At 47.9% G+C, this 15,121-nt stretch overlaps 1 protein-coding gene and 2 non-coding genes across 4 annotated transcripts in view; 2 read left to right on the plus strand and 1 right to left on the minus strand.

Annotated features, from left to right (window-relative positions):
* Positions 1-15,121, minus strand: part of LOC109884687 (F-BAR and double SH3 domains protein 2) — a 75,946-nt gene that overhangs the window by 54,310 nt on the left and 6,515 nt on the right. For both annotated transcript variants that reach the window (XM_031791186.1, XM_031791187.1), the window contains exon 3: positions 722-767. In XM_031791186.1, coding sequence (XP_031647046.1) covers positions 722-767 — 46 coding nt within the window. The remainder of the gene's footprint in view (positions 1-721; positions 768-15,121) is intronic.
* trnat-agu (transfer RNA threonine (anticodon AGU)) lies at positions 6,911-6,984 on the plus strand. The gene has a single exon. It is a non-coding gene; the product is annotated as a tRNA-Thr (tRNA).
* Positions 7,078-7,151, plus strand: trnan-auu (transfer RNA asparagine (anticodon AUU)). Its single transcript has one exon. It is a non-coding gene; the product is annotated as a tRNA-Thr (tRNA).

Genomic DNA, 15,121 nt, shown 5'->3' on the forward strand with positions numbered 1-15,121 from the left:
CTAGAAGCGTCTGCTCCAGGGACAGACAGAGAGTTTAGGGCCAGCCTGGCTAGAAGCGTCTGCTCCAGGGACAGACAGAGAGTTAAGGGCCAGCCTGGCTAGAAGCCCCTGCTCCAGGGACAGACAGAGAGTTAAGGGCCAGCCTGGCTATAAGCCCCTGCTCCAGGGACAGACAGAGAGTTTAGGGCCAGCCTGGCTAGAAGCCCCTGCTCCAGGGACAGACAGAGAGTTTAGGGCCAGCCTGGCTAGAAGCCCCTGCTCCAGGGACAGACAGAGAGTTTAGGGCCAGCCTGGCTAGAAGCCCCTGCTCCAGGGACAGACAGAGAGTTTAGGGCCAGCCTGGCTAGAAGCCCCTGCTCCAGGGACAGACAGAGAGTTAAGGGCCAGCCAGGCTAGAAGCGTCTGCTCCAGGGACAGACAGAGAGTTTAGGGCCAGCCTGGCTAGAAGCCCCTGCTCCAGGGACAGACAGAGAGTTTAGGGCCAGCCTGGCTAGAAGCCTCTGCTCCAGGGACAGACAGAGAGTTTAGGGCCAGCCTGGCTAGAAGCCCCTGCTCCAGGGACAGACAGAGAGTTTAGGGCCAGCCTGGCTAGAAGCCCCTGCTCCAGGGACAGACAGAGAGTTAAGGGCCACCCAGGCTAGAAGCGTCTGCTCCAGGGACATGGTTCTCTGGCTCCTGGCAGAGGAGAAAGATCCTCAGGTTGTACTACACAGGCTCTTACCTGGACATAGTCCCTCTCCAACTGGCCCTTCTTCAGACTGTATGCCCTAGAGAGAGAGACAAAGATAGGAGAAACAGAATAGAGCGAGACGAGAAGATAGAGAGGAGAGAGAGAATAGTACTTTAACTATTTGCACATTGTTACAAATGTATATAGACCTACGACATTTGCTATGTCTTTATTATTTTGGAACATCTGTGATTGTTATGTTTGTTATATTTCACTTTTGTTTATTATCTACTTCACTTGCTTTGTCAATGTTAACATATGTTTCCCATGCCAATAAAGACCTTAAATTGAATAGAGGGGGAGAGAGAGAATAGAGCGAGGAACAGAATATATAAAGAGGAGAAAGAGAGAAGCGAAGAAAAGAGGAGAGAAGAGAAGAGGAGAGGAGGGAGATTACAGTTGATCGACAAAAGGAGGTCAATCATTGTGCTGCAGATGAAGTAGTGTGACAGTAGTCACCTAGACTAGAACACATCTAGTGAGACACCACCAGACTAGAACACACCTCCTAGTACCTCCTAGTGAGACACCAGACTAGAACACACCTCCTAGTACCTCCTAGTGAGACACCACCAGACTAGAACACTGATTTCTGAACTATTTAAATCAAAGGAAGGAAGGAAGAAGGAAGGAAGGAAGGAAGGAAGGAAGGAAGGAAGAAAGAAGAAGAAAGAAAGAAAGAAAGAAAGAAAGAAAGAAAGAAAGAAAGAAAGAAAGAAAAGAAAGAAAGAAAGAAAGAAAGAAAGAAAGAAAGAAAGAAAGAAAGAAAGAAAGAAGAAAGAAAGAAAGAAAGAAAGAAAGAAAGAAAGAAAGAAAGAAAGAAAGAAAGAAAGAAAGAAAGAAAGGAAGGAAGGAAGGAAGGAAGGAAGGAAGGAAGGAAGGAAGGAAGAAAGAAAGAAAGAAAGAAAGAAAGGAAGGAAGGAAGGAAGGAAGAGGGGGGAGAAAGGAAGGAAGGAAGGAAGAGGGGGGAGAAAGGAAGGAAGAAAGGAAGAGGGGGGAGAAAGGAAGGAAGAAAGGAAGAGGTGGGAGAAAGGAAGGAAGAAAGGAAGGAAGGAAGGAAGGAAGGAAGGAAGGAAGAGGGGGGAGAAAGGAAGGAAGGAAGGAAGGAAGGAAGGAAGGAAGGAAGGAAGGAAGAGGGGGGAGAAAGGAAGGAAGGAAGGAAGGAAGAGGGGGGAGAAAGGAAGAAAGGAAGGAAGAGGTGGGAGAAAGGAAGGAAGAAAGGAAGGAAGGAAGGAAGAGGTGGGAGAAAGGAAGGAAGAAAGGAAGGAAGGAAGGAAGGAAGGAAGGAAGGAAGAGGGGGGAGAAAGGAAGGAAGGAAGGAAGGAAGGAAGAGGGGGGAGAAAGGAAGGAAGGAAGGAAGGAAGGAAGGAAGGAAGGAAGGAAGGAAGGAAGGAAGGAAGGAAGGAAGGAAGGAAGGAAGGAAGGAAGGAAGGAAGGAAGGAAGGAAGAGGGGGGAGAAAGGAAGAAAGGAAGGAAGAGGTGGGAGAAAGGAAGGAAGAAAGGAAGGAAGGAAGGAAGGAAGGAAGGAAGGAAGAGGTGGGAGAAAGGAAGAAAGGAAGGAAGGAAGGAAGGAAGGAAGAGGGGGGAGAAAGGAAGGAAGGAAGGAAGGAAGGAAGGAAGAGGGGGGAGAAAGGAAGGAAGGAAGGAAGGAAGGAAGAGGGGGGAGAAAGGAAGGAAGGAAGGAAGGAAGAGGGGGGAGAAAGGAAGGAAGGAAGGAAGGAAGGAAGGAAGGAAGGAAGAGGGGGAGAAAGCGAGATAAAGAGGGAGGAAGGAGAGCAGAGTGAAATAGAGAGTGGACTCAGCAACCACATGGTTATGCAAGGCAGGAATTTCTGTCCCTCTCGCTCTCCCCCTCATCCCTCACAACCCCCTCATCCCTCCCTCAGCCCCTTTCTATCCAAGAGTTTGTCCCTCTCGCTCTCCCCCTCACATCCCCTTCCTCCCTCCCTCAGCCCCTTTCTATCCAAGAGTTTGTCCCTCTCGCTCTCTCCCTCGTCCCTCACATCCCCTTCCTCCCTCTCTCAGCCCCTTTCTATCCAAGAGTTTGTCCCTCTCGCTCTCCCCCTCGTCCCTCACATCCCCTTCCTCCCTCCCTCAGCCCCTTTCTATCCAAGAGTTTGTCCCTCTCGCTCTCCCCCTCGTCCCTCACATCCCCTTCCTCCCTCCCTCAGCCCCTTTCTATCCAAGAGTTTGTCCCTCACTCTCCCCCTCGTCTCCTACCTCCCTCCCTCAGCCCCTTTCTATCCAAGAGTTTGTCCCTCTCGCTCTCCCCCTCGTCCCTCACATCTCCTACCTCCCTCAGCCCCTTTCTATCCAAGAGTTTGTCCCTCTCGCTCTCCCCCTCGTCCCTCACATCTCCTACCTCCCTCCCTCAGCCCCTTTCTATCCAAGAGTTTGTCCCTCTCGCTCTCACCCTCGTCCCTCACATCCCCTTCCTCACTCCCTCAGCCCCTTTCTATCCAAGAGTTTGTCCCTCTCGCTCTCCCCTCGTCCCTCACATCCCCTTCCTCCCTCCCTCAGCCCCTTTCTATCCAAGAGTTTGTCCCTCTCGCTCTCAACCTCGTCTCCTACCTCCCTCCCTCAGCCCCTTTCTATCCAAGAGTTTGCAAAGCTGTCATCAAGGCAAAGGGTGGCTACTTTGAAGAATCTCAAATATATTTTGATTTGTTTAACACTTTATTGGTTACTACATGATTCCATTTGTATTATTTCATAGTTTTGATATCTTCACTATAATTCTACAATGTAGAAAATAGTTCAAATAAAGAAAAACCTTTGAATGAGTAGTTGTATCCAGATTTGACTGGTAGTGTACATATCTTTTTTCACTGTAATGAAAATCAGGCTGTTGATTGTGGCCTGTGGAATGTTGTCCCACTCCTCTTCAATGGCTGTGCGGAGTTGCTGGATATCGGCGGGAACTGGAAATTGCTGTCGTACACATCGATCCAGAGCATCACAAACTTGCTCAATGGGTGACATGTCTGTTGAGTTTGTAGGCAATGAAAGAACTGGGACATTTTCAGCTTCCAGGAATTGTGTACAGATCCTTGCGACACGGGGCTGTGCATTATCATGCTGAAACATGGGGTGATGGTTGGTGGATGAAAGGCATGACAATGGGCCTCAGGATCTCTTCACGGTATCTCTGTGCATTCAAATTGCCATCAATAAAATGCAATTCTGTTCATTGTCTATAGCTTATGCCTGCCCATACCATAACCCCACTCTGTTCACAATGCTGACATCAGCAAACCACACGACGCCATAGACCTGGTCTGCGGTTGTGAGGCCGGTTGGACATACTGCAAAATTCTTTAAAATGACATTGGAGGCGGCTTATGGTAGAGAAATTTAAATTTAATTATCTGGCAACAGCACTAGAGGACATTCCTGCAGTCTGCAAGCCAATTACACGCTCCCTCAAAACTTGAGACAGTGGCATTGTGCTGTGTGACAAACCTGCACATTTTAGAGTGGCCAATTATTATCCCCAGCACAAGGTGCACCTGTACAATGATCATGCTGTTTAATCAGCATCTTGATATACCACACCTGTCAATTTTAGAATAAGGCTGTAACGTAACAAAATGTGGAATAAGTCATGGGGTTTGAAAACTTTTCGAAGGCCCTGTATATAATGTATTTTTTCACACTGTTTGGTGTATTATCTATGTGTGTACATTTGTACTCACATCCATACATGGTGTTCTTCCTCTGGGCAGTGAAAGCCGAGTCCGGTCCCTTGGGCCAGCTTGTGCGCACACACACACTCCCAGGATAGGTTCAACCAGGACAGTCATGCTGCAAGCTCAGTTTCTCACACACACACACACACTTTCCCAGGATAGGTTCAACCAGCACAGTCATGCTGCAAGCTCAGTTTCTCTCACACACACACACACTTTCCCAGGATAGGTTACACCAGCACAGTCATGCTGCAAGCTCAGTTTCCACCTCAAACTCTCAATATGAAATAACAGAACCTCCCACCCTTCCCCCTCTAAACTTAAACCACTACAAGGGCTGTGAAGCTCATGGAATTCTGGACGACACACACACACACACACACACACACACACACACACACACAATTCCTGTTTTAGGTCTCAAACAGAGGGACGGAAAGACAGACAGACACAGTGATTGGATTCAGGGGTGTCTGCAGACAGAGGGAGGGGTAAGGGGTGTCTGCAGACTGAGGGAGGGGTAAGGGGTGTCTGCAGACAGAGGGAGGGGTAAGGGGTGTCTGCAGACAGAGGGAGGGGTAAGGGGTGTCTGCAGACAGAGGGAGGGGTAAGGGGTGTCTGCAGACAGAGGGAGGGGTAAGGGGTGTCTGCAGACAGAGGGAGGGGTAAGGGGTGTCTGCAGACAGAGGGAGGGGTAAGGGGTGTCTGCAGACAGAGGGAGGGGTAAGGGGTGTCTGCAGACAGAGGGAGGGGTAAGGGGTGTCTGCAGACAGAGGGAGGGGTAGATGGATGGGGCGAGTGGAGAGGAAGGTGATACATAAAGAGCATAATTACCCACAATCCCCTTTAACACAAATTACAGCCCAGACAGGAAGAGACCTCATCAAGCTCTTCACTGTGTGTGTGTGTGTGTGTGTGTGTGTGTGTGTGGTGTGTGTGTGTGTGTGTGTGTGTGTGTGTGTGTGTGTGTGTGTGTGTGGTGTGTGTGTGTGTGTGTGAAACTGAGCCATAGCCATTCTGGGTTATTATCTCAATCAAATACTACTAATGCAACAGGTTCCTAGTCACTGTTTAGACAGTACCAGACATTCCCTATAAAACATCTCTGTCCAGAAAAGGACTGCTTCACAAAACACTTCCTCCTCTCTCTCCTTACTGCACCAGTGTGCATTCTTTACAGACAAAGACAGACAGACATACCAACAGATAGATAGACAAGTGATAGATAGACATCTCTGAACCAGCGCCTCTGGTTGAAGTATATGCATGCCCCACTAATACCGTCAGCCAGTCAGTGATCAGCGTTTAGGTCCACCCCTAAAAACCAGACACCATGAAACAGACACATGCTTTTAACGTCCTCCAGGCCTCTTCGGTGCAGTAGGCAGAGCGTCAGCCTTCTAATCTGAAACCAGGCCTCTTCGGTGCAGTAAGCATCCAGGCCTCTTCGGTGCAGTAGGCAGCCAGGCCTCTTCGGTGCAGTAGGCAGCCAGGCCTCTTCGGTGCAGTAGGCAGCCAGGCCTCTTCGGTGCAGTAGGCAGCCAGGCCTCTTCGGTGCAGTAGGCAGCCAGGCCTCTTCGGTGCAGTAGGCAGCCAGGCCTCTTCGGTGCAGTAGGCAGCCAGGCCTCTTCGGTGCAGTAGGCAGCCAGGCCTCTTCGGTGCAGTAGGCAGCCAGGCCTCTTTGGTGCAGTAGGCAGCCAGGCCTCTTCGGTGCAGTAGGCAGCCAGGCCTCTTCGGTGCAGTAGGCAGCCAGGCCTCTTCGGTGCAGTAGGCAGCGCGTCAGCCTTCTAATCTGAAGCCAGGCCTCTTTGGTGCAGTAGGCAGCCAGGCCTCTTCGGTGCAGTAGGCAGACAGGCCTCTTCGGTGCAGTAGGCAGACAGGCCTCTTCGGTGCAGTAGGCAGACAGGCCTCTTCGGTGCAGTAGGCAGACAGGCCTCTTCGGTGCAGTAGGCAGCGCGTCAGCCTTCTAATCTGAAGCCAGGCCTCTTCGGTGCAGTAGGCAGACAGGCCTCTTCGGTGCAGTAGGCAGCCAGGCCTCTTCGGTGCAGTAGGCAGCCAGGCCTCTTCGGTGCAGTAGGCAGCCAGGCCTCTTCGGTGCAGTAGGCAGCCAGGCCTCTTCGGTGCAGTAGGCAGCCAGGCCTCTTCGGTGCAGTAGGCAGCCAGGCCTCTACATGATTAAAAGGAACATTCAAACCGACCAAAAACAGACAAAGCTCTATACTTTAATCTTAAAGCACAAAAAAATTAACTTTACAAAAACATTATTTAAAAAAACTATACAAATTAAATGAAACGTTAACAACAACAATATAAACTAGTTTTTAGGCTAGTTTGAGTTTCTAAGTGCTCACACTAATTCCCACGTCTCCACGTCGAACACCCTGTTCAGGAGGAGTATGCTAAACTTAAGCTTTACAAACAACGGAGTCACCCGTCAATGGGACCTCTGAACCATTAACAAAAGACTACCGAGCAGTATGAGCAGACACCTGGTGCTGTGGCTTAGTTGGTTAAAGCGCCTGTCTAGTAAACAGGAGATCCTGAGTTCGAATCTCAGCAGTGCCTTTTTCCAACGGCAGGGAGTGTTTTCATTACCCAGCAAGGCACGCACCCATGCACCATGAATAAAACACTCCCAAAAGCCCAGAGGCACCATTAGGTGCTGTGGCTTAGTTGGTTAAAGCGCCTGTCTAGTAAACAGGAGATCCTGAGTTCGAATCTCAGCAGTGCCTTTTTCCTCATCGGCAGCATGTAGTTCTACCAGCGGCTTGAGAACAGATGATGTTCCACCACAAGTTTAAAGACACAAACAGGGATATGTCCTGCTGTTCAGTGGTCATCTCAATTAATGACGTGCCCATTGAGTCTGGACTGGAAACAGCCTTCAATTTATAAATAAAACACCTAATAATGGCAGGGAGTGTTTTTAGCAAAGAGCAAGACTCTCATCCATGGCACATTATGAACCATGAAAAAACGCAGTTCCTTAAGTAACCACCACTTAGTTGGTCTAGTAAACAGAAGATTCTGAATTTGAATCTTAGTGGTGTCTTTTTAACAATGGCAGGGAGTGTTTTCAGCAAAGATCAAGGCTCTCAACCATAGCACCTATGAACTAGGAATGTGACAAATGGGCATCTTTTGTTAAAAACTGCAATTTTTTACTGCAAAAACTGCAAACCTTTCTGCCCCTCTCCCTCCATTCCCTAACCTTTCTGCCCCTCTCCCTCCCTTCCCTAACATTTCTGCCCCTCTCCCTCCCTTCCCTAACCTTTCTGCCCCTCTCCCTCCCTTCCCTAACCTTTCTGACCCTCTCCCTCCCTTCCCTAACCTTTCTGACCCTCTCCCTCACTTCCCTAACCCTTCTGCCCCTCTTCCTCCCCTCCCTTTCTGCCCCTCTCCCTCACTTCCCTAACCTTTATGCCCCTCTCCCTAATCTTTCTGACCCTCTCCCTCAATTCCCTAACCCTTCTGCCCCTCTTCCTCCCTTCCCTTTTCTGCCCCTCTCCCTAATCTTTGACCCTCTCCCTCAATTCCCAAACCCTTCTGCCCCTCTTCCTCCCTTCCCTTTCTGCCCCTCTCCCTAATCTTTCTGACCCTCTCCCTCAATTCCCTAACCCTTCTGCCCCTCTCCCTCCCTTCCCTAACCCTTCTGCCCCTCTCCCTCCCTTCCCTAACCTTTATGCCCCTCTCCCTCCCTTCCCTAACCCTTCTGCCCCTCTCCCTCCCTTCCCTAACCTTTATGCCCCTCTCCCTCCCTTCCCTAACCCTCCTGCCCCTCTCCCTCCCTTCCCTAACCTTTATGCCCCTCTCCCTCCCTTCCCTAACCTTTATGCCCCTCTCCCTCCCTTCCCTAACTCTTCTGCCCCTCTCCCTCCCTTCCCTAACCCTTCAGCCCCTCTCCCTCCCTTCCCTAACCTTTATGCCCCTCTCCCTCCCTTCCCTAACCCTTCTGCCCCTCTCCCTCCCTTCCCTAACCCTTCTGCCCCTCTCCCTCCCTTCCCTAACCCTTCTGCCCCTCTCCCTCCCTTCCCTAACCTTTATGCCCCTCTCCCTCCCTTCCCTAACCTTTATGCCCCTCTCCCTCCCTTCCCTAACCCTTCTGCCCCTCTCCCTCCCTTCCCTAACCTTTATGCCCCTCTCCCTCCCTTCCCTAACCTTTATGCCCCTCTCCCTCCCTTCCCTAACCCTTCGGCCCCTCTCCCTCCCTTCCCTAACCCTTCTGCCCCTCTCCCTCCCTTCCCTAACCTTTATGCCCCTCTCCCTCCCTTCCCTAACCTTTCTGACCCTCTCCCTCAATTCCCTAACCCTTCTGCCCCTCTTCCTCCCTTCCCTTTCTGCCCCTCTCCCTAATCTTTCTGACCCTCTCCCTCACTTCCCTAACCTTTCTACCCCTCTCCCTCACCTTTCTGCCCCTCTCCCTCACCTTTCTGCCCCTCTCCCTCACCTTTCTGCCCCTCTCCCTCCCTTCCCTAACCTTTCTGCCCCTCTCCCTCACCTTCTGCCCCTCTCCCTCCCTCCCTTCCCTAACCTTTCTGCCCCTCTCCCTCCCTCCCTTCCCTAACCTTTCTGTCCCTCTCCCTCCCTCCCTCCCCTCTGTTCCCTATCCTCCTCCAGTCCTCTTTTCCTCCCTCCCTTTGTCTACCTACCTTCCCCTCTCCCTCCATTCCTTTCCTCCCTCCAGCATATCACATGCTTTCAGGCTCCAAGACATCCATATGAGTTCACACTCCAAATATGCACTCTCTCTCACACACACACACACACACACACACACACACACACACACACACACACACACACACACACACACACACACACACACACACACACACACACACGCCAGCAAGCTCTAGTTCTCTCAGCTCTCTTCGACTCAGAGACAGAAAAAAATAGGCCTACATGTGGTATGCACGCACACACACGATCTTTGGACATGTCTACGTGTGGTATGCACGCACACACACGATCTTTGGGCATGTCTACGTGTGGTATGCACGCACACACACGATCTTTGGACATGTCTACGTGTGGTATGCACGCACACACACGATCTTTGGGCATGTCTACGTGTGGTATGCACGCACACACACGATCTTTGGACATGTCTACGTGTGGTATGCACGCACACACACGATCTTTGGACATGTCTATGTGTGGTATGCACGCACACACACGATCTTTGGGCATGTCTACGTGTGGTATGCACGCACACACACGATCTTTGGGCATGTCTACGTGTGGTATGCACGCACACACACGATCTTTGGACATGTCTTTGCCTCTCAGGTAATGCTGCCATGGCTAGCTCTGCTGTAGGTAAACAAGCAACCAATGATCAGATCTCACACACACAATCCCCAAAAGCTCATTTACACCTGGTTAAATATGAAATATTATCTATTGACTGGTATCACCGAGGACAGAATATGGCAGTTTGAATCCTGCAGACAAGCTCACATAACTAGCATTCACAGGCTTTCTGATAGGTGTGGTTGGGTTATTTCATGACCTGTGGCTGTATTATCGACCGTGTTTGCTGTGTTTGTTCATAAGTAATGTGTTTTGACAAAGGCATGAAAACTAAATGTCCTCAAGAGAGAGGACGATAAATGAAATCTGAATTAGAAACGCATGTGATCATGTTAGCTTCCTCCCATCTGAGCTTCCCGCTGTACTCAGCAGCCTGGATTCATAAACGAATTCATTAATAAAGTAGATTCGTTCAAACAACCCTTTCTTCCTCTCCTCTCTCCTCCTCCCTACATCCTCCTCTCTGTCCCTCTCTTCGTGAAGAAACAAAAACATTCCTTTCATCTCTGTGGCCAGAGAGAGATGAACCATTACCCACAATCCTCTGCTCCTTCCCACCTCTTCCTGTCATTCCAGACTGTGTGAAGGTTATTATAGTAAACTAAACTAATCATGAAAGAACAATTTAGGAACTGAAATAAAATACTCAAATTCAAAACTCAAACTACTTGTGGAATCGATAACAGCTGGGAAACAGTTTTAAGCAAATCAGAGACCCAGCCGTTGTATAATATAAAATAAAAACAATCATGAATGATGTTAAGTTTTAGTTTGGGCAAAAATAGAATGGGATTTTCAAGCTACTGAATCTGGAGGGTAAATAAAAATACATTTCTAAACAAATGTTATTCGTCACATGATTCATAAACAAAAGGTTTACTTACGGGCCCTTCCCAACGCAGAGAGAAAGAAACTAGAGAAACATTACAAAAGTCAAACAAATAATATTGAGTAATGATAACTTGGCTGTATACACGGCCCTCCATTTCCTGTGGTCCGTCATCAGCTCCTCTGTCTTGCTCACGTTTAGGGAGAGGTTGTTGTCCTGGCACCACACTGCTAGGTCTCTATTTTTTTATTTTATCTTTATTTATACTTCTCCTGTCTTATCCGGTGTCCTGTGTGAATTGATGTATGCTCTCTCTAATTCTCTCTTTCTCTCTCTCGGAGGACCTGAGCCCTAGGACCATGCCTCAGGACTACCTGGCATGATGACTCCTTGCTGTCCCCAGTCCACCTGGCCGTGCTGCTGCTCCAGTTTCAACTGTTCTGCCTGCGGCCATGGAATCCTGACCTGTTCACCGGACGTGCTACCTGTCCCTGACCTGCTGTTTTCAACTCTAGAGACAGCAGGAGCGGTAGAGATACTCTGAATGATCGGCTATGAAAAGCCAACTGCATTTACTCCTGAGGTGCTGACTTGCTGCACTCCATGAGGAGACTGCCTGTTACGCGAATGCAGTAAGAAGCCAAGGTAAGTTGCTAGCTAGCATTAAACTTATCTTATAAAAAACAATCAGTCATAATCTAAAAAAGGTTAACTAGTTAGTGGTGGCTGCTTTGTGTGATGTATTGCTGTCTCTACCTTCTTGCCCTTTGTGCTGTTGCCTGTGCCCAATAATGTTTGTACCATGTTTTGTGCTGCTGCCATGTTGTGTTTGCTACCATGTTGTGTTTGCTACCATGTTGTTGTCATGTTGGGTTGCTACCATTCTGTGTTGTCATGTGTTGCTATGTTGTTGTCTTAGGTCTCTCTTTATGTAGTGTTGTCTCTCTTTAGAGAGAGAGAGACAGAGAGACAGAGACAGAGAGAGAGAGAGAGAGAGACATTGGGATGGTGTTCTTCGGCTTGCAAGCCTCCCCCTTTTTCCTCCAAACATAACGATGGTCATTATGGCCAAACAGTTCTATTTTTGTTTCAACAGACTAGATGACATTTCTCCAAAAAGTACGATCTTTGTCCCCATGTGCAGTTGCAAACCGTAGTCTGGATTTTTTATGGTGGTTTTGGAGCAGTGGCTTCTTCCTTGCTGAGCGGCCTTTCAGGTTATGTCGATATAGGACTCGTTTTACTGTGGATGTAGATACTTTTGTACCCGTTTCCTCCAGCATCTTCACAAGGTCCTTTGCTGTTGTTCTGGGATTGATTTCCACTTTTCGCACCAAAGTACGTTCATCTCTAGGAGACAGAACGTGTCTCCTTCCTGAGTGGTATGACAGCTGAGTAGTCCCATGGTGTTTATACTTGTGTACTATTGTTTGTACAGATGAACGTGGTAACTTCAGGCATTTGAAAATTGCTCCCAAGGATGAACCAGACTTGTGGAGGTCTACAATATTTTTTTCTGAGATCTTGGCTGATTTCTTTTGATTTTCCCATGATGTCAAACAAAGAGGCACTGAGTTTGAAGGTAGGCCTTGAAATACATCCACAGCCTATCAGAAGCTTCTAAAGCCATGACATCATTTTCTGGAATTTTCCAAGCTGTTTAAAGGCAGAAGTCAACTTAGTGTTTGTAAACTTCTGATCCACTGGAATTGTGATACTGTGAATTATAAGTGAAATAATCTGTCTGTAAACAATTGTTGGAAAAATTACTTGTGTCATGCACAAAGTAGATGTCCTAACCGACTTGCCAAAACTATAGTTTGTTAACAAGAAATTTGTGGAGTGGTTGAAAAATTAGATTTAATGACTCCAACCTAAGTGTATGTAAACTCCCGACTTCAACTGTATATGTGTCTATATGCGTGTCTAGCTATATGCGTGTCTAGCTATATGAGCGTCTAGCTATATGAGCGTCTAGCTATATGCGCGTCTAGCTATATGGGCGTCTAGCTATATGAGCGTCTAGCTATATGCGCGTCTAGCTATATGAGCGTCTAGCTATATGAGCGTCTAGCTATATGCCCGTCTAGCTATATGAGCGTCTAGCTATATGCGCGTCTAGCTATATGCGCGTCTAGCTATATGAGCGTCTAGCTATATGAGCGTCTAGCTATATGCGCGTCTAGTTATATGCCCGTCTAGCTATATGCCCGTCTAGCTATATGCCCGTCTAGCTATATGCCCGTCTAGCTATATGCCCGTCTAGCTATATGCGTGTCTAGCTATATGCCTGTTTAGCTATAAGCGTGTCTAGCTATATGCGTGTCTAGCTATATGCGTGTCGAGGTGTTTTGTCCTCTCCGATTAAACAAGCCCCAGGATTAATTAGGGTTAATGAACTCAGAGCAGCTTTGGGGACTAAAGAGTTAATATCTCAGATTTGCAGAGGAAAGTGTGTGTGTCTGTGTGTTTCTACTCTGTGTCTATGTGCATCAGCAAGCACATATTAGCTAACTAGTTTGCTAATTCTAGCCACAGAAAACAGTGGCTATAGATACAAGTGAAAACAGGAAGAGCAAGCAGAGACTGAGGAGGAGTTACCACAACATCTGTTTGCTCAAACAAAAGCAACAGCAACGCTGCAGAGAGGCGATCTGTCCCCGAACAGATGCGCGTGTGTATGTTGTCATAAAACATCTATGCATTGAGTACACAGATACGAGAGCTTGAGAGAGCTGTCGTCAAGCTGGGATGGGGGCAGTGTGCCATTACTGCTGCTGTACTCTGAACACACACGCACTAGATCTCTTTGCTATTTCCCTTCTGCGACCAACTTCTTCCTGACTCCATGACGCTCATCTTGAGCCAATAGAACAAACCAGGCCTGTCCACTTTATGAAAAAGGGAAACGCCAAACCCAGCGAAAGGAGAGAAGGGCAGAAAAGAGAGAGAGAGAAACATTTTGTGCTGCGCTGGTTTCCCGTGTTGACTTCCAGCTGTGGGAGGTCGGGAGAGAGAAACAGAGAGAGAGAAACAGAGAGAGAGAAACAGAGAGAGAGAGAGAAACAGGGAGAGAAAAAGGGAGAGAGAGAGAAAAAGAGAGAGAAACAGAGAGAGAGAGAGAGAAACAGAGAGAGAGAGAGAGATAGAAACAGAGAGAGAGAGAGATAGAAACAGAGAGAGAAACAGAGAGAAACAGAGAGAGAAACAGAGAGAAACAGAGAGAGAGAGAGAGAGAGAGAGAGAGAAACAGAGAGAGAGAGAAACAGAGAGAGAGAGAAACAGAGAGAGAGAGCGAGAAAAAGAGAGCGAGAGAGAACAGGAGGAAATGCCTTTCTCATATCCCAGATCTGTGTTTTCTTCCAATAAATATGAATACTGGAATACTCCTCCTCTTTGCTCCTCAGTCGTTTTTGTGTGTGTGTGTGTGTGTGTGTGTGTTTGTCCTACTGGGTTCGAACCCGGGTCGCTTGTGCACCACAAGACTGTGTTAGCCCGCTCGGGGAGCTAACGCAAGTCTTCAGGTCTCAGGAAAGGGAATTTGGTCCGTTATGTTTGTGTGTAGTATGTAGTGCGTGTAGTATGTAGTGTGTGTGTGGCATGTAGTGTGTGTGTGTGTGTGTGTGTGTGTGTGTGTGTGTGTGTGTGTGTGTGTGTGTGTGTGTGTGTGTGTGTGTGTGTGTGTGTGTGTGTGTGTGTGTGTGTGTGTGTGTGTGTGGCATGTAGTGTGTGTGTGTGGCATGTAGTGTGTGTGTGTGGCATGTAGTGTGTGTGTGTGTGGCATGTAGTGTGTGTGTGTGTGTATGTGTTATAGTGTGTGTGTGTTATAGTGTGTGTGTGCGTGTGTGTGTGTGTGTGTGTGTATGTGTTATAGTGTGTGTGTGTTATAGTGTGTGTGTGTGTGTGTGTGTGTGGTAGAGGTCGACCGATTAGGATTTTTCAACGCCGATATCGATTATTTGAGGACCAAAAAAAGGCGATAACGATTAATCGCCGAATTTTTTAAACATTTTATCTGTAATAATGACAATTGCAACAATACTGAATGAACACTTATTTTAACTTAATATAATACATCAATAAAGATTTAGCCTCAAATAAATAATGAAACATGTTCAATTTGGTTTAAATAATGCAAAAACAAAGTGTTGGAGAAGAAAGTAAAAGTGCAATATGTGCTATGTAAGAAAGCTAACGTTTAAGTTCCTTGCTTAGAACATGAGAACATATGAAAGCTGGTGGTTCCTTTTAACATGAGTCTTCAATATTCTCAGATAAGAAGTTTTAGGTTGTAGTTATTATAGGACTATTTCTCTCTATACCATTTGTATTTCGTTAACCTTTGACTATTGAATGTTCTTATAGGCACTTTAGTATTGCCAGTGTAACAGTATAGCTTCCGTCCCTCTCCTCGCCCCTACCTGGGCTCGAACCAGGAACACATCGACAACAGCCACCCTCGAAGCAGCGTTGCCCATGCAGAGCAAGGAGAACAACCACTCCAAGTCTCAGAGCGAGCGACGTTGGCCATTCCGATTAATTGGTCGACCTCTAGTGTGT

This window comes from Oncorhynchus kisutch, linkage group LG15 (assembly GCF_002021735.2).
Source record: "Oncorhynchus kisutch isolate 150728-3 linkage group LG15, Okis_V2, whole genome shotgun sequence".
Classification (NCBI taxonomy): Eukaryota; Metazoa; Chordata; class Actinopteri; order Salmoniformes; family Salmonidae; genus Oncorhynchus; species Oncorhynchus kisutch.